Source organism: Megalopta genalis, chromosome 8 (assembly GCF_051020955.1).
Source record: "Megalopta genalis isolate 19385.01 chromosome 8, iyMegGena1_principal, whole genome shotgun sequence".
Lineage (NCBI taxonomy): Eukaryota > Metazoa > Arthropoda > Insecta > Hymenoptera > Halictidae > Megalopta > Megalopta genalis.
The window spans coordinates 4,743,589-4,763,983 of record NC_135020.1 but is presented as its reverse complement, the minus strand read 5'-3'; the positions used below and the strand labels follow the sequence as shown (position 1 = coordinate 4,763,983).

The window sequence follows — 20,395 nt, the reverse complement described above, 5'->3', positions numbered from 1 at the left end:
ATTGTCGCATTAAGAGTGCCATGAACGGGTGATATTCCCACCTTGTGTGAAACACGTAGACAAAATGTGGGTGGACAATGGAATTGAGAAATGCAACAAAATTTTCTACAGCGAATTTATAGCGGACGTGACGTACACAGATTTAACCTCTTATTTAAATTTAAAAAAAAACAATTGAAACACATTCTAAAATACTCATTTTAATTTTACAACAATATGTTGTCACGTAATGTTTTCGGATCTTGTCAGAGCTATTAATAATGTATTTTTTATTATATTTATACGGCTACATCGTCTAAACATAACTTGAAGTATTCAGACTTCAACAAATACATTAATCGTTGAACATTGCATTCCGGACAAACAAACTGCAAAAAATTACAGAAACTCAAGGTTATTAATATATATTTGTAGATTTATAATATCAGAAATCTACTTTCTTCGCAATGATTTTAGTAAATTGAAAATGAAATAAAGTTGTATGAAATGTTTCTAAAACCTCCACTTGCGCATTTCTTTGTGTATCCTAAATATGCTGTAAATGCATAAAGTTCTGTAGTCTGTTCATCGACATAAAACTTCAAAGAGATTCTCAGCCAGGTTTAATATCAGAAGTATTCGGTTCGTTCAGACTCAAGGTTCCGGTTGGAGTGGCCTTAAATGACCAGCGATCCTTCACTTTGACTTCAATCAGAGTTCCACCCAATAAATATCAACCAATCTTGCGAGCAAACATTTCACCTTTCTTAAATAGGAAATCAGGATTGCTACTCAGGATTTCGAAACAAGGATACCGAAATTCTCAGTTCGGGATTTCTTGCAACCAACACACAATGGAAGAAATAGATATTCCAGGTGAAAAAACTGATATGAACGATTCGATATCACCAATTAGCGCATTTCCTAAATCGTGTTTCATTTTAGATAGAATTGATTAAATGTCAAAAAAAGCAACATTTACGACTAATGGAGTTAAAGTAACGATTTTCAAAGTCTGGAATTAATTCATACTTTTATTATTGATAATGTTAAACATATAAGATTTAGCACTAAGGAGACTCTTTACAAAATGTACAAATAAATGGCAGCGCAACAGGCAGAACGAAGAATTTAAAAGAAACTACAATTCTCTCAATAATAATTTATAATATGAGACATTTTCTAAGGATTCTATTACTGCAGATACCTTATTTCTAGTTCTAACATACCTGTAAAGGTATATACTAACTTATATTAACTTATAATCCTCACTTTTCTTCTTCGTTTGTCGTACATCTGCGTATAAAATCAGCTCTTTGCAATAAATACTTCCATGCTCCAAAAATATAAATAATCTATGCTATTATACGGGGTAGGCCGGAATTTGTAATAAAACCGAGCACAGGATGATTCTACATGAAAAAATAAGAAACAAATTCGGTATAACATTATTTTATCCGGGACTTCGTTTTCGAAAAAATCTCTTTTTTTCGAGAAAAAAAAGTTTAAGTTTAGTCATCTTTGTAAAGGATTTAGTTGTCTATTCTACCACAGGTGTTTCCGTTCAAGACAGTGTTTACAAACATTGACAATGATCGAAACACTGCGCCATTGCGCAGAAGAAGCCAGTTGTTTCAGCAGAGGGGCAATCGTCACGTGTCTCGTCGCCCATGGTGGCGTAAATAATACACATGCACACACCCATACAAAGCACGTCTGATGTGCTCCTAGCCGAAAACGGCGACCACGGCGAAGCGAGAGGTGACGGGTTATGTCAGGAGGCGTTGTTTGTTTTTATTCGACCGAACTCGAGTCCCTCGTTTCGTGGAAATTCAGCGTTGCGGCTAATTCGGGGCTAATAGGATGGGATCATTTCTGCCATTAAGAGATGCTTCTGCGAGGGCGTTAACATGGGTGGATTGGTGGGAATCGGTCCTATACTTTCCTCAGCTGATTTCTTCTGAGCAAGGGACAGTACTAGGCCTTATAAATTTTAATGTTTACACTAAAATAAAGATTTACTTTACAGATTTACGAAGCACAAAAGAAAACAGCTGTTTTATATTAGTTTATAAAAATAACAATAAGATATTTATCCTGATTTTTAACAAGTATTATTGTAACATTTGCCGTAAGTAATGTAAAAATTGAATAAATAACTCATAAATGTATCTTTACGATATGAATAATCGTAAATTGAAAAATTAGTGACCCGTCATTTTGACGGGTTCCGTAAATCTAGTGTTAACACGTTAAGCATCAAGCCTGTGTTATCTTCCTTTTCGTTTAGCCCGCGTTATAACATTCTATGAAACCTGCAAATAAGAAAAAATTCTCGTTTATCAATAGAAGTGGATTTCGTGAAGCGTACAGGTCAAGCGGTTCGAGCGAAGTATCCCTCTTGCTCCTCTGCCGAAACAACTGACTTCTTCTGAGCAATGGACAGTACATTGTTCGCAGCAATTAATGCTTGTAAAACGTTACCGCGGACGGAGGCAACTGCGGTAGAAGAATAGACGACAAGTAAATCCTTTGCAAAGATGAACAAACTTTAAAGCCGATTTTCTCGAGAACGGAGCCTCGGATAAAGTAATGTTATACTAAATTTGTTTCTTATCTACTCATGAAGAATCATCTTGTACAAACAGTATTGTTCTCAAATTAGTTGTTATAGCAAACGTAACGCAAAAGTTCTACGATCTCTAAATTAATCAGAAACAATACGAAATGCAGCTTTTCAACGCATCGTACCACAGCCGATTTTCTATTAGGCCAAATAAATTTCCGCGAAAATCCACAGCCTTGAAGAGCGCTCGTAGATCCGGTCGCTTCGAAAGCTGGCCGGCTTTAGGGCCTAAACGGAGCCACGATCGGAGATTAAGTAACGGTTCTCACGAGGGCTAGATTGGCGAAGGGCACAATAATGTCGAGGGCCGCGGCAACGGCCCAGACAGGATTTTCCTCTCCCCTCGAGATTAATGCAACCCCGTCCAAACGATAACGCATAACCCGACCGCGGCGTAAGTGGCTTAAATGAATAACTTAGTCACGACAATTACGCGGCTTTGCCCTGCGTTTGCTGCGCCCGAGCTGTTACAAATCTACTAGGCTCATGTGGGAAATTCACTTCGAAAACACTTAGTCCCGCGGAGCATTTCCCTGTCCTACACTCTCCCAGCCTTTATATCGAATCCATTTCCGCTGCTTCACGCTGTACGCGCATATTTTTCCGTTGAAATGTGGGTCACGATCCGTTTCAATGGATTCGGTTCCGTTGAATGGAACATTACGTCGCCGCGTTGCTGGCAATAATTGAAGATATTGGTATTCGTGTTTGAATAGGCAGAGAACATTGCGAATCATGATACATTTCCACGTTTCTATTATCGATGGGTCGTCACGATGATTGACCACGTACTCTCGGAATAATCTACTCGTTTACCGTTGATTAATATTATAGAGTTCGCCGTTTGATGACTAAAAGAGAGATGATTAACATCCCTCCGTGTAATGACCTTTAGCGGACGTGCGTGCTTTTGCCTCATGCGAACGAGCGATTGATTGGAGGATACGGTAATTTTGAAGGTAACCCTTTGCTGTACCATTTTATTCACTGTTAGAATGATTGGAACTTTCTCGATTTCAATAGTTCTTTAAAATGGGAAGAAAATTTATTTCTACACTTTCTTGGGTGTTTAAATAGTGATGACAAGAGAACTGATTTTCATTCCGACTTAAAAGAGCGGAATGTCGATCTTACTTAACAGGTTATTAGAAGATATCTCCATCGCGAGTCGGACTCGTCAAAGTGTGACAAGAGGATAATAATAGTTTATCAAATTTAATAGTCGCTTTACAAGTTTTAAATTGTACGTTAAAAGCCGTATGTCGTCTCGAAAAAAAATTCCCACAATATCGAAATCATTTAAATGAAAGAGAAATTGGATAGTCAAAATTTATCATAGTAGCTACCAGTTTAACTCCTTTGCATGCTAAAAATCTTAATTACATTCGGTTTGCTCGAATACAAGACGATAAAAATGAATGTTAAAACCTAGTTAAAAATAAGCGTTATCCATATATGACTGACACGGTTCTCAACGCGTTAACATATACGAAAGTATTTGAATGCTTTTTAAAACACAATAACTTTTTTAAAACCAGATTAAATGACTTGAATATTTTTTATGACAGAGGAACTAGTATACTAGACAATAAGTAAAATGCATTTTTTTATTTTCTAATCACTTGGAATGGCAAAACCATAATCACTATAATGAAACTTTTCAACATGTATGTAACTTACCGAGATCTACAAAACACATTTTTTAAATTCTCGTTATAGGTTCAGATAACAAAGTCGAAAACGAGAGCTTTTATTTCTTTTTCTTTTGTCATTCCAACCAATTGCAATGTCTAAAAACAGTTTTTTTGGCAATGTCTAGTAACATCTCGAAAAATATTTAAACCGCTTGGCCTAATTATAAAAAAGTTATTTCGCTTTAGAAGGAGTTCGAATACTTTCGTGTCTCGCTTGTATTCAGAATTGGATCCATAACGAACGGGATAATTCCAATCAAAAAGTATTTACCTAGACAATGTCAGTAGTTAGAAAGCTGATCATTGATTGAAAATTAGGTCACAGGGCTCATAAACGCGGAAGCCGCCATAGCTGCGGAATACACAGGTACATTGTGATTGTAGTCTGTTCATTTAGCATATCAAATAACGACAGTGACTGTATTAATGATGTATTAGTGACTAATTAATGCTACAAAATGTGTAACCGTTTAAAATATCCCGTTTTGGCTGGGTTTATCCTATTAGTATAACGATCTTCGTATGAGCATATCTGATAGGCGTGAAACGGAATTTGTGTATCAATAGCGGATAAAATGAGCACATATTGAGCGCATATTGAGATCAATCCCATGTCTGGTAACACGGCGTTCGACTGTCAACGAAATCCATACATCGCATAATAAGATCCTCATGAATGCACGCGTAAGAAATGAGATGTATAACCTACAGGATTTTCCAAAAATGTGGCACACATTATTGGCACAAGGCACGTATCGAAAATTCCTTTACTTGCTGGTTTAGCCTCAGCAAGCGGAAAATTGTATCAGGTCCTTACAGTTTAAAGACGTTGTTATACAATTTTCCTCAACTTCTTAAAATTACAATTTTCACGGAATTTTAATTTCCTATAAAGATATATAGCTTGCAAGACGGTACAGAAGCTCTCGATTTATATTGAATGCATTATAACTATACGAACTGATTCTCTTCGTTGAAAAATATGAACCACTGCTTTTTGTGCAAAATAAAATTTTATTCAGCAATTCTATCGAGCTAGATCTAAATAAAAATCTGTCTCTTCTGTTGATAGTTTCAATCAATCGAAAATAAAGTAACACTGTTCTTTATGCAAAATAAAATTATATTCAGCAATTCTATCAAGCTAGATCTAAATAAAAATCTGTCTCTTCTGTTAATAGATTCAATCAATCGAAAATAAAGTAACACCGTTCTTTATGCAAAATAAAATTATATTCAGCAATTCTATCAAGCTAGATCTAAATAAAAATGTGTCTCTCCTTTTGATAGTTTCAATCAATTGAAAATAGTGTAACACAGTGTTCTTAAATTCTTCCAATATATTCCCTATTCTGCATTTCTCTTAGAAATGTTTGCAATGAATGCATAAAATCCGCAGTCTAATAATAACAGCGCGTATGTGCTAGCTTTCATTTGCACAAATCACTTTGTATGCATACCATATCAAAAGTGCGCAAGCTCCGGATGAACAGATATTTCTGGAACACCCAGTGTAACGAGGGAGCGGCTGCTTATCCCGCGCGTACTTTAGTCGTGTGTACAGTGAAAACGCCGACAATTAGCTCTCGTTAACCTGCTCCGACGTTCGTTCGACGGTTCGTTAAACCTGACCTGCTTCCTGGTGGCCGCGGATCGTCCTGTTCACGGGGACCTAACGCTAGACGAGAGATCTCGTCACGCGGTGATCGCACGCGAACGCGGAAACGACGAGCATGCACGCGATCGTAGATCGGCCGACGGAGCCGGTTTTCTTCGCGGATGACCAGACCGAACAAGCTTTGTTCTTTCTTCCGACAGCTCGACCTACATCCGCGACTCGGCCGCAGGAAGCCTCCGCGATTTATTGCGTTTTTATTGGCACCGTCGCGCACGTCTCACCACTATAATTCCCTCCGACCACGAGACCCGTCGCTAATTGAAAAGTACACCGGCGGAAGTCTACCCTCGGTTTACACGCGTCCCTTATCGATCCTTTATTCGGCCGATGCATCCGGTACGGCTGTTACTTTAATTTTCCTTTCTCGTTACTGGATGACTGTGCTCGGTGCACTTTATTTCTGAACAGAACTGAAGATGTCTTTAGACCTCTCTGAAACTTTGGAGACTAGCCTGAGGCTAAAAGTCCTGTTTTTAAGATACCTTGTATAACAAAAAACAGGACTTTTAGCCTCAGACTAGTCTTCAAAGTTTCAGAGAGGTCTAAAAATCTCGCAATCTGAAAATAGGAGGTTCCCGAGATCATTTGAAGTAACTTTTTCCTTAGCGAAAATGCAATCCGCGACTTCGTTTACGAGTTATTAACGAAAAACAGCGACCAATGAGAGGCGAGCTTGCCTAGCGCTAGGCGGCCGAGCCAATCAACGGAACTGAGCTTCGTGCACTCGTTGGCTGGGCCGCCTCGCGCCAGTCGTGCTCGCCTCTCATTGGTCGTTGTTTTTCGTTAATAACTCGTAAATGAAGCTCGTAGAATATTTTCGCTAAGGGAAAAGTTGCTTCAAATAATCTCAGGAATTCTCCATTTCCAGATTACGAGACATTTTTGGGACACCCGTTAAATCTACGTATAATTTAGTAAAAACTAGGCGCGCAGCAATTTTTCTGGTCAGTACTAAAGGTTTCATTCTAACTTTCTTAAACTTGATATATAGTAGGAAGTTAAAAGTCCTGTCTTTTGTATTTTACGTATAATTTAATTATAACTAGATGCACTGCCCTTTCTGCGGGCAGAATTTAAAGTTTCAATGGACCTCTCGGAAACTTCGTAGGATAACATTGGGCTAAAAGTGCAGTATCTTTTCTATAAATCTAGGTATGATTTAGTTATAACTAGACTATGAACTTTTGTGCAAAATAAAAATGATCTGTATCGATTGGAAGAATTAGAAGTTAATTACAGTCAAAATAATACAACGGTATTCTTCGACTCTTTCTAAGTTTTTTTTTGTTTTGCAGGTTGTCTACATTGTTTTATCATAAATGCATGAAGACCACAATCTAGTAACAACAATTTGGAGATATATTCTCATACACTGTAGAAGCTATAAGCATTATACTTTACTTTTGTAAAATTTGTTGGTTGTTACTGTCATCTGATGAGTGCAGATCATAAAATGTTCTTGGATTGGTTTATGTAAGGTTTACAATGGTTGATTTAATTGATATAAGTACATTTCAAGCAAAAGTATATACATCACATATTTTGGCATCGTCTTTTATTATTTTTACGGTAATTTGAAACTTCCAAAAATTCAGAAGCGACTGAGAACGCATCTGTGAATTCATTTTACATAGATTATAACGTCGGTATCTGTTCAAATTGCTGAATTTCACTGTAATTGAAGCAAAGTTACCATTGCATTTCATTCCGGCAATTCTCGCTTATTGGATTATACATTTTCATATAACCTGTTAAAGCTTTTTTGATGTCGAAAAGTTATAAATTTATGCGAACGGAGAACGGTAATCAACTATAATAAAGTAATCACATTTTACGAAGCCCCGTCTCTCCGATACAATAAAATGAAATCCATATGAATATTTACCATGCTCTTCGTTTCTACAATTTTCCCTTCTCTTATGTCGCATTAAATACTTAATTTATTAGCGACAAATTGGAATATTGGATTTTGTTTCTAAAACCTGTGAATTCTTCTCGGTAGTTAATATTTCGTGTAGAATGATACTTGACACTGCGGAAGTCAATTATTGCAAGAGCTTAGTCGTTTTCATAAAATGCAGTTGAAAACATAGTTACAGGCTTAATATAACCTGTAGCTCTTTAAAAATTTAATTCATATCTTAAGTTTTCAAATCTTGTAACATATATTTCATATATAATACTATAAGTAATTATATATTGTTACAAGTACCCCAAGGTATACGTAGCGTATGTATAAGTATATGTATAATGTGTGTGTATAGGCATTGATTATATCTATATCGTGCACGCTCCAGCAGATAAGTGTGAAGATGTCCATTATGTGTAAAGAAACCATTACTCCATAAAGTATATTCCACTAGAATTACATACTTTGCGCTACGCCTAGTGCCTCGTAAGAGCATAAAAGGTTGATCTATTCAACCTTGACAGCCCCCACGTCGTATTGACTCAAGACCTTCGATACTTTATAAATATTTCTTACACCGTATATTGAAACAGATAAATATAATAAAAGAAGTCACACACAATACAATAAATTCTCCCTAAATTGACGCTCAGATTATTATATTATACACAAAAATGGACAATTTGGGAAGAGCAGATACGATTATACGAGCCTTACGGCTCGTTTTTATAGTTACCGATTGTCAACAACTATAAAAACGAGCCACAAGGTTCCTTTTTCCAAATTGTCCATTTTTGTTTCCAAGCTGAGCATCAATTTCGGAGAATTTACCGTATCCCTAATCGTGCCTAATTTATTGAATTTTATAGCCTAAAGTGGTGACATAAATACGTACGCTGCACACAGCATACGATACTTCAACCTATATTATTAACGACATGCGTGTACCATCAGATTTGCATTGAAATGGTCATCGAACACTGAACCGCGTTTCATACGGTCTCTTATAGGCGCGAAAGTTTTGCTTTTTGCTGGACGCCTATGGACGTCTAGTTTTGGGGGAAAGAATTAGCAATTAGAACCGTCTAATTCAATGCTAATTAATTCCATCTGTATTATATATATATATATATCGTACCGATACCTTATTGTATTTCCTGACCGCTTATATTATAATAAACGCTTGTGTTATAATTAATTTATACAATAAAATAACGCTTATTTTATAATAAGCGTACGAGATTAATAATATTTTATATTTTATTATTAAAATATTTTCATAACCACAAAACACGTTCTATATTCACTTTAAGCAAAAGAAATGGGTTAAATTGTTGAGTATAGTGATGCGAGGATATTAGGGGAAATAAGAAAGCTCTTATTTTGCATTAATGGTTGGCGCACCGATACGCCCGCGGCGTCGTGACGCGCGTCGCTTTGAAGATTGCAGTATCGTTCAGCGCCCCTCTATTTTCATTCGATGTATTTTACTCGCTCTCTTTGTCATGCGATGATAACAAATCCGCTTCGTGCACGCTACCACTGCAGTCTATAGCAAAAATCCGTTCGACTCGTCTTTGTGAATGTCGCGATAAAAGGTCCGCTGTAGAGCGGATATTATACTACCGCCAATACAATTTACGTTCTTCGCAGCCATCGATTCACCGGTTCTGCACCGTTCACGCACAACGATTTGATCATTGTTTCGCTAGTTGTTTTTGCCATACGCGCGCGCGCGCGCGCACTCGAGACTCTAAAACTGTGCCAATTTCTTCTGCTCGTAGTAACATAATTATCAATAAGGTGACAACGATGCCATTAGTCGCACTATAATATCATTATAAATTCGAACGCGAACGAAATAGGAAGATGAATAATTTAATCGGCGAACAGGTCGTTCGAATATTCCGTCAATCAACAGCGAAATCCGAATCGTGTTATTCGCGTCTCTGACGTGAGCCCGTATTAAATTGTCTCGAAAACAGAGGCCGGAACAAATATGAACCTTTTTGGGTGCACTGCGAATTACGCTCGACCGTGTGAGTTTATTCTACGTTCTCTGGTAAAAATAGAATGAAGATTCGTTAGTAAAGTAAACATGTGCTTTTCGTGTGTAATCCTCGTGTAGCATTCTTTCGTGAATAAAATTAAAAACATTTTATATCAATATTTTCAAACTTTATCACCTGCTAGTTCGTTATTCCACAGATGCGCGCGTTATGTGCAATTGCACATTTTTCCTTTGAATGGAGCGCTGTAGTATTTTTACATTATATTGTTCGTCGCATCATTTTTTCGACGGATATTTTGGGAGATATTTCAAATTTTACACGATATTCATCAGTATTAAAATATGGTGTCACGCTGCTGTTGGTGTCACGCATCTGCACAGCAAAATGTTCGCGTTTGTGAACGTTGCATTTTACAATTGCACTTTGCAATTGCTCTTTGCACCAACGCACTTCTGTAAAAAATTGATCCGTTTGACGATAGATCTTAATATACCAACGCAAAATTATCTTCTCCGATTTTCCTTCCTATTGTCAGTTGCTAGATTCACCGTGTACGGACACTAGCATGTTCTTTAATTTTTGCCTTCCATTTTAATTCATCACTATTTGAAGTATCAACCTTTAACAGTTTACGGACGCAGAGATGTGTTTTACTATGCTACATTACTTTGCTATAAGAATGCTATAAGAACTTCCCCAGACCTTCTGAAAAACTGTTATCTACTGAAAAATGCGCCAGAAACGAAAGACCCGCAGTCACAGTTTGGGAAAAGCGTGAAAACGTTTAGAGTTTAACACTTTGACTGCCGCGTCGCCGTTATTTGTTCAGACTTGAAACTTAATTTTTGCACTAACCTATTATATGTTCCTACTATTATCAGGTCATCAGGGTGCGAATATAATCAGGGTGCCAACATAAGGATATTGAAAATGGAACTGATGATATACAATTTATCTCTTCAATTATAATTTGTTTATAGAAATTACTTTACTTTCATGAAATTTTTGAGATCGTTGACATGTATAGTGCTAACCCAAAGTGCTAACCCTTTGCAGTCGAAGCTATTTGAATTCGACATCCAAAACATGGTTTCTGATCTACAGTATTTCTATTTTATATAATTTATTGCGATTCATGCATATGAATTTAAGCCTATCGACAAATACAATGCAATTTTAACAATTTCCTTTTAAATATAAACGAGTCTGAAGCTCTCGAAATGCTTTTAAAAAATATTTTCAGCGGCGCCTCAGAGTCGTCACTCGAATGCAGAGGATTAATACCTGCTTACCCTACAAATTAACCGAGCTGATTGAGACCGAGATCACCGAAATTTCCGAACTCGTGACGCATTCCATCGTATAAGTTTGGAAACGCTGTTCCGACTCTCGGCCCGTTCGCAGCGCGATCGGAAAAATGTTCAACGGAATGAAGTCTTTTCGAAAAATTCCTTTTTCCGTCGCCGAACACAGAGAAGTCGTTTCCATCGGCGTCGGTGTGTTTTTACTGGCCTCGGGCCGAATAACCCACTGAATAATTTCTATAACGTCAAAGTCGTTTTCCGGCCGCAGCTTCGTTCGATGGTGCTTAACACGCCGGTATTTTACACGCGGGTCGACGTGTCCTGCCGCGTTACGAGCTCTCCTGGGCGCGTGAAGCACCGTCTCGTTCGGCATTATCGTCTTTTTACGAGTACACAGCGATAGCGGTCGGAAGCGGCGGCGTGCGCGTCGGCCGCGAGGTGCTTTGTTGCCGCACGTGTGAGCGGACAATGCGGCTCGCCTGCGATAAACGTGCCAACGCCGTTTCCACGGCAGTCAGGTGAAACCGGTAACTGCCCGGTCAGATACCGTCATCGATATCGATTCCTCTCGGAGCCTTAAAAAACACTTACTCCCCCATCGGATCGTCGAGTAAGAAACGCCGTGAAGGCGACGAGAGATACAGGCTTGCGGCACGAACAATGCTCAGGACTCGTGCTCGCACACCCCCACTCGTAAACACCTGGACCGGAGACTTTCGACACATTTATTGCAAATCTGGCCACCGCGAAGGTGGCGCAGATATGTTTCCTCGCCAGATCTGGCATACACAAGAAATTTAGTACCCACCCCCCGACGGAACACCTACGAGGGGTCCGAACGTGGGTAAACCAACGCCTTCTCTTATCGGTCATTAGGCCGGGTACGGAAGACCCAGTCTTAACTCCACGTCCGTGTAAGGAGTTTTGTGGTTTGCTTTGCCCCCAAAGTGCCACACGACAGCAATTGTACAGCGTGTCAGGCTAGAGGGCGACTTTCGACACAGAGCGGCTTTTACACAGGGTGTCCCATAACTCCCGTTCCACTCGGAAAGATTCCTGAGATCATTTCAAGTGTCTTTTTCCTTCGCCAAAACGTTTCCTGTGGCTTTGTTAACGGGTTATTAACGGAAAACACAGATCAATCAGAGGCCGAATACAGCTGGCGCTCCGCCCTTGCGACCAATGCCATTGCGAAATCGTTACCGCGCCGGAATGCTCCAGCCATATTCGTTCTCTGATTGGCCAGTATTTTTCTCAATCAATGACTCATTAACAAAGCATCAATCAACATTTTCGCAGAGGAAAATGTTACTGAAAATCACCTCTGTAATCATCTTTTTGCAGGTATGACGGGAGTTTTTGGACACCCTGTATAAATGTTCAGAGGACCAATAGTCTTTTAGCACTGAAGGAAAGGTTAGCAAATCGGAGCGCGTGACTAAGGTTACTATTAATGCAGTTTATTCAAATGCTATCGATGAGCGCGGGCGCGACTAGCGTGACGTCGTGGATCCAGGAACTTAGAACAGACTGAGCTCGAGGAGTTGCGCGTTTGTCTCTTTTATACTGGAAGAGAAGAAAGGAATAGATGGACTTTCGTAGGAAGGGAGAAAGTTGGGAAAGTCCCGTGCGGGTCGAGGTGTCCAGATGTGAGGAGAATTGTTTTATTAGGGGTGCGTGTTTTTTAGGGAATTTTAAGGATTAGGACCGGTACTTGTTTGATTGCTAGCGGCCGCGCTCAGGTAGAGGGATGCGACGCCACAGTCTTATTAGAACGTATCTAGCCTTCTACACTCTTTTGCCAGATCCTTTAGAAAACGTGTTCCTATTCTTTAAGAAAGTGGTACTAAAAGAAGACGTAGAATGATAAAACGTTGATAATAATTGTAGCGACCAGTCGGCGCACATAAAAAAGATTTATTTCTCGTGCAAACGACTAGTGTATTTATGACTCTCCTTCGAAAAGGCTATTTTTGAGTGAGCTGTTTTCTGTCCAGATGGCAATAAGTCAGTAGAGTTTTTTACCTAATTCTCGATAGTCAACGAGACCGTCATAAATAACCGGAAATTCCGAAGGGCACGCAAAACGGACCCGAACGCCGGACGTCCGAGCGCAACAGCCCTGAGGAAAACCCCGGTCGTTACGTCACAAAAATCGCACCCACTCCGATCACCACGCGGTCCCAAAACAGGACGCGCTCAGGGCGTAAGGGACAAGGCGGTGAGAATGAAATGGACAACGCTGATTGGGAAAACCCATTCGCGGGTCAACCAATCAGGAGGTGTCCAGAGCCCTTGCCGGGGGCAAACATACTAGTATAAAAAGAGCGGTAGTTAGACGCTCGCCCTGATATATCTCGGACGGAAAAAGACTTGTAAGCTTGTGGTACACGCGACGCCGTTACTCTTACTACGACGATACGCTGCCCGAAGTGACTCTGCGCGATTTGTCTAATAAAGTTAGTAGTTACACCGCACGCAACAATTATTTATCCGAACACCCCCAACAACCAAATAATTAATAATAATAGAAGATTAATATATATATATATATATATATATATATATATATAATATAAGATTAATATATAATGATAGAAGATTATATTGAGACAGATTTTATGAAATCAAAGCCGTTAATTTTAAAAATATAATAATTATCAGCAGTTATGTTACGACCCGTTAGAGAGTACATTCGAGTGCAAAGGTGCTAGGTCGGTTTGGCGTTAAGTATATGTACCGCGATCATTTTAACCGTTTGGCTGCTGACGTATTTTTTCATAATAAGAAGAGCGACATAAGAAGAGCGCGATAGCGCTCCTCAGCAATCAAACGGTTAATATCGTTGTTTAATCCTGGCCGTACCACGCTCGGGTGTTTTTCGGATCCAGAGCTAAAGACCTGCCATTTGTTTAAAAAAAACTGTAAGATAATAGAATAATAATTTCATTTTTAGTTTTTATAACCGGGAAAGATCTTCAACAAGATCCTCGGGAGCGGCCTTACTCTCACTAAAAAATCCCGCTTACGACAGCATTGCCCCGAAATTGTTGAACACATTCTTTCAGGGTGGTGCCGTTCAAATGCGCATTTCAACGCCCTTCGTCATCCTTCAAACCATAGCCAGGCGAGGCGATCAAACTAATAGTAATAATAATAGTAATAATAATGATAACAATAACAACAAAATTTTAGTTCAAAATATTTGTATACTGCGAAGGTTAACGTTATTAATTTTTTGTACTGCAGATTAAAACTGGTATCGATGAAAGTGAAATTTGTCTCCGCGATTTCCATGGATCCCTCTGGATATTTCCTGTCCGTTCTCCTTTTTCTTCTAGAAAATATCGGATAGAAAGTTGCGCAAAAACACCTGAAAAGTTCCAAAGAATTTCAAGCAGAAGTCCAGCCAGCTTCTTCGTCCGCGTTCAAAACGAGCCACAATTATTCAAGTTTCGATTAAAAAGGTGTACACAAGTTTCCCGGTGGAGCTCAAGCGACGTGAAATCACGAGGAACTTAGCGGCGAGTCGCGCTTCCCAGCGAAATGAATTAATTAGCCATCAGCGGGCCCGAGAAACTCTTTAATTACACTTTAGACAGTTTGCACGTGAAAATTAACGGGGAATTGGAAACGCTCAAGCGGAAGGCTCATATAGGGCCGACGAATTCTCTGACAACGAATTACTCACCGTGTTCACGTCTACTTTTGTTCGATTATCGAACGTAATAAAACGTGAATTTTATTAATGAAAGACCGGATCGATTTCTCTGTAGCCAATTTTAGAAATGTTCCTCGTTAATGTCAGATTTCCTATTATTGATTGGAACGGTAGATAATTAATGAAGACGTTAACACGTTTTGTGATTTCAGAAATCTCGATCCAGAGTTATTGGCGGAATAACTTTTTTACGGGACTTTCTAAAAGACTTTCAATGGGACTCGCTGTATATGTTTGCGTTCATCTACGTCAGAGCTGTTCAATATGCCTCGCGGCGGACAAAGCCAAAGCCACAGCCTAAGGGCAAAGCCACGGGCTAAGGGCAAAGCTGCGGCGCAAAGCTACGGACAAGCGTCTTAGTGGAATATAGGGGAGGGGGAGCGTGAGAAAAGAAAGAGCGAAGTGTTTACGTTTTCATGCCATTCTTCCTCTCTCACTGGTACGCATAATTATGTCCCGTAATTATGTTAGCACCCGGAAAGGAGTGATTTCTGAGGTTATTTGAAATAACTTTTCCCTTAGCAAAAATGCAATCCGCGGATTTGTTTATACGAGTTACTAACGAAAAACGGTGACCAATGAGAGCGATTTCCCGATAACGAATAATTTTGGAAACTATGGCCAATACCGAATGAAACACCCGATATACAAAGTGATGGGACTCGATGAATGTTTCTAGCGAACGTGTCTCTACATGTATAAAACCATGTTTACGAATATTCATCTGTGGTCTTTATTTAATACTAGATTTACGAAGCACAAAAGCAGCTGTTTTATATTAGTTTATGAAAGTAACAATAAAACATTTATTTTGATTTTTAACAAGTGTTCTTGTAACATTTGCCGTAAGTAAGATATAAATTGCATAAATAACTCATAAATGTATCTCTACGGTATAAATTAAAAAATTAGTAACCCGCCATTTTAACAGGTTCCGTAAATCTAGTGTTAAACTAACCGGCCCGTGATTTTGATGTATTCCTTGTACATAGATACAGTAAATTCTGCCTAATTGTACACACAAATGGGAAATTTCGAAAGAGGTGATGCGATTATTCGAGCCTTGCGACTCGTCATTATCTATAAAAACAGGTCGCACGACTCGAATAATCGTATCTCCTTTTCCCAAATTGACCACTTTTGTACGCAATCTGAGCGTAAATTTTAGTATAGTTAAAATTTCAATAAACTTCAACGAGTTCTCGGTTTTATTCGAAGTCTAAAAGGACGATCAATAAAGCACTTAAACTTCTACCAGAGAGTAATGACCGCGATTAATTGGATAAGAGCGCTTATTAAACCAAAGATTAGCAACGCTGCAACAACAACAAAAAAACTGTTAACATTAACTGCCTCGGGATTACAAAATTCATTTTACCGCCTCGAAGTGCGTTGACGACAACGTATGAAACCGTAGTACAGCCGTATCCTCGGTCCGTAATGTTTTACTGGCCTTAAGTCTTCGGCAGAGCTTTCCCCGTTAATTCACTTTGCAAAGCATACGCTTTAAGCTGTTCGAGAACAGGCAGTTTGCGCGGGAAACAAGAGGATCATCAGGAGAGGCGTAATTTCCCGTCTTAAGCACGAGCTGCTGAGCAATCGCGTTCCCAGAATCACCCCGACGAAAAACAAGTCGGAAACGGCCGGCGACCGGCGGCGTCCAATCCCGAGAATTGAATTCCCGAATTAGTAGGGCGGTCGGAAATTAATTTCGTCCAATTTTCGGCAGTTCCGACAATTGGAAATCGTAAAACGCCCGAATAATGGAGATTGGCCGGCATTTAATTAAGCTTTCAATTAGGGCCGAGCATCCCAAGGCGGTGTCACGGCGAATGACGCGTGTACGTCGCCGCGGCGTTGCACTGACGGCGATTCATGCGGATGGACCGTCAAGGACCATCGATCGGCGATGACGCGACCGAATTCGTAGATTCCTATAACGGAACCCGGTCGAATTTATTTGTGAAATGAACTATGGCGGCGCTGGTAACGACTCCAATCGGGGAACGAATGGTTTATGGCCCTCGGAAAGTTTCCAGCGGCGCTAACGAGCCGAAAGTTTGTGCGGTCTTCAAGAACACGATAACCGGATATTACTTGTCAGCCATCAACTGGCACAGTGAATTAAGTGTTTTCTGTGTCAGCACGAAAATGACTCGGTGAAACGCGAACAAGGAAGCGCCTTGCGAACGCACACTTCACCCCGTTTCCCTCGACTGTGATTCCGAACAGACGTGCCACTGACTTCTGACAAAATTGTTAACTCCTATCCCCGTAGTCCCTTTCACTTAAGCGTGTAGTCATCGTGCTCGATGCTCCCTTTCATTACGTATTACGTAATTCGTTTCGGTAACGACTGTCCCGTAATTACCCAGCGATGCACAGATTTAACGAGACGTCAATGTTGAGCACTCGATAGGCGTACTACCGTCTGCAGTCGAGCTGCATGTTGTAGCATAACGCTGCTGTGGGAGCATGCTATCTCCCAAATCAACCAAATTAATGACTGAGAGCCGCAATTGAAATAATTGCACATGGTGCATTGGACGGAGTCGCAGCGCGTTTATTTAATCTTCTTGTATAAAGTGTCAAGAAATATAGAACAATTATTGTAATACAATGTAATAATTTTATATTATATATAATAATATAATAATTATATACATATATAAATATTATATATATAGTAATATAATTATTATATTATTTTAATGATTTTTTTTATATTCTACTTACACTATGTTTATATTATAAATCATGTAAAGACCATGATAGATCAAATTCTTCGTAAAGAATTAAAATTAAAATGAAATAAAATAAAACTGTGCACTATTCTTTCTATGTATTAACACTCGGATCATAAACTTTTCGACGAAAATATAACCGAGTATAAGATCATTTATAATTTCAATTATCAATTTTCTTTACATATTTTTTAAGTTCTAGACAGATTAGTTTTACTAGAGACCGTGGTCAGAGTGTTAATAGACTTTCATCAGACTTTCGGCAAAATTAAAGAATAAATTAGAAACCGTTGTATTATAAGAAAAAACTCAAATAAACTTTCATCCAACTCCTGTTTCTTTAAATTGGCTTGGAAATATATTATTATAAAACGTGATGATCAATATCAATAAAATAAACGGCATAATGGAATGAACGTCAATTTTATGAACGTCAATTTTATTACTTTAAAATAAGTATAAATATATGCTTCCTATTTTTTTAAACGTTTAATTGGGTGTCCTCAATGGTTCACATATTATTCATTGATAAAACTTCCCGTTCAGAGATATGCATGTTTGTTTATGAAATAATTAACAATCTCGTCTTTCGTGGACGTCTGTTGCGCCTCGGTATTGAATTTAGTATTTCATTTTTCATAGCGATAAATGGAATAGCCATTTTAGAAAACAAAAATAAATCTACGGAACAGAGCAATTAAATAAATGACTAGTTTATGGAAAGTCTGTTTCAGTTTCGAAAATTCGAAAGATCCTAATGTATTTCTGTGTACACACTTCAAATGTTTCTTCAGAATTAATACGAAAAGAATGGGCACTTGTGAGATTAACTTATCAGAAACTTGAATCTTGCGAAAGCCTAATTGAGTCTAACAGGGGAAGGTCTCCAGGGTTGACGCTCACTTTTTGATGAAATTTGATACAATGATAGAGCTTGTAAAGCTGAATCCAATGATACCCAGTTTTAAGGGCAGACGATTTATAGTTTTTGAGATAATTGATGTTAAAGTTGCTAATAAAAGGCCATAGAGACGCAATGGATTACGCAACAGGGCACCGCGCGGTGAGAACTGGGGGATGCCCAGCACATCGCCCTCAGGCGGACCACCTTATCGTGCCGCCGAGGCACCTCCCCCCACCCCCTACTACCTGCTGCACGGTGCTGCGCTGCGTAATCCAGCGCATCTTTCTAACCTTTTATTAGCAACTTTAACATTAATTACCTCTGTGGCGGCTACCTCCAGACCCGCCAGTAGAGGGCTCCTCTTCCCGCTAGTAGCCGATCCGCCTCGATCCCTATATATACGGAGACTTCGTCCTTTCCTACCCCCACGTCTAAGGCAAGGGCCCGCTAGGATAGTGTGGGGACGTGGTTCCCCCACTCCGACCGCCTGCGCGTGGCGCAGGCGCGGCAGCTCTATGCCGCCATCACGAGGAGCACATTTCCTCCTCGTGGCTCTCCGACTCTGAACCTCGAACTGTGCACACGTATAGTAGGGAACCTTGAGTATCTAATTTCTCATACCCGCCACCCTACATTGGTGACCCCGACGTTCGACTTAAAACGCATTAATTTCATACGGTCATCACCCCTACAATAGCCTTACTGATGAGTCCTCTAGCGGGCCCCGGACGAAACGTCTCCCCACTCCTTTTCCACGACCAAACACAACACACATCAACCGCCGCCAAACCTCAAAAACTATATATACTATATATACTATACTATAGTATATATATATAGTATACTATAGTATATATATATAGCATACTATAGTATATATATATATATAGTATACTATAGTATACTATAGTATATATATATAGTATACTATAGTATATATATATAGTATACTATAGTATATATATAGTATACTATAGTATATATATATATACTATATAACTATATATATACCCCCCAAACTAAATATTATTGGATTCAGCTTTACAAGCTCTACCACTTTACCAAATTTCATCAAAAAGTAAGCAACTCTAGGGACCTTCCCTTGTAAGAGCAAGTACTCGAATAAACCTACCATGTGCACAATTTTGGCCCAATGTCATCATAGTATAACACAGACATTGATCTAATGCCTTCCCTGATGTTAGTTTTACTTAACTGAATGTTTTCCTTCATCGCGGCTTACGCCGCAAACTCCAATGGCATTTATCCGCGATTATACCCACCGTGAAAACTAGTTTCTTATGCTAATAATGACGGTGACAAATGACGCACTTACCGGTGAGATGAAGCTGTATTTCCAGGAAAATGCTCGCTAGGATTAGCAGCGTTCTCATGGTGACAATTAATTTTATAACGTCGTTATTTCAGACGTTCATTGTAGGTATCTGCAACAGAGAGAAATGGATTGGGTCAACAACTGTACTTGGAAAATTGCTAATGGGTCAAGTAAAAGAACTCATCTCCAGAAATATAAAAACCACGAGATGTTTATCGAGTTATTATAAAAGAATTGACGGTGGTGTAGCCGTAAATATACAGCAAATTGGTTTGACCGATTCAACAGAAACAGGACATGAATCAATTGTACGATTAGGATTTTACACAAAGGAAATTTAACATGATTTTAACGCTCAGGCTATGGTTGCCTGACGTTCATTTTGACTCAACTGCGATCAACTATGCGAATGAGACGATTTATAATATTTATTGATAGAGTTATTTGTAAAACTCATAAATATGAATATCTTATGTCAAGGTTATTTA

The 20,395-nt window shown here is 39.1% G+C and overlaps 1 protein-coding gene across 3 annotated transcripts in view; it reads right to left on the bottom strand.

Annotated features, from left to right (window-relative positions):
- LOC117225138 (limbic system-associated membrane protein) overlaps positions 1–20,395 on the bottom strand; it is a 186,175-nt gene that overhangs the window by 40,686 nt on the left and 125,094 nt on the right. For all 3 annotated transcript variants that reach the window (XM_033478458.2, XM_033478459.2, XM_033478457.2), the window contains one exon: positions 19,908–20,016. In XM_033478458.2, the coding sequence (XP_033334349.1) occupies positions 19,908–19,965 (58 nt within the window). In that variant the 5' untranslated portion in view covers positions 19,966–20,016. The remainder of the gene's footprint in view (positions 1–19,907; positions 20,017–20,395) is intronic.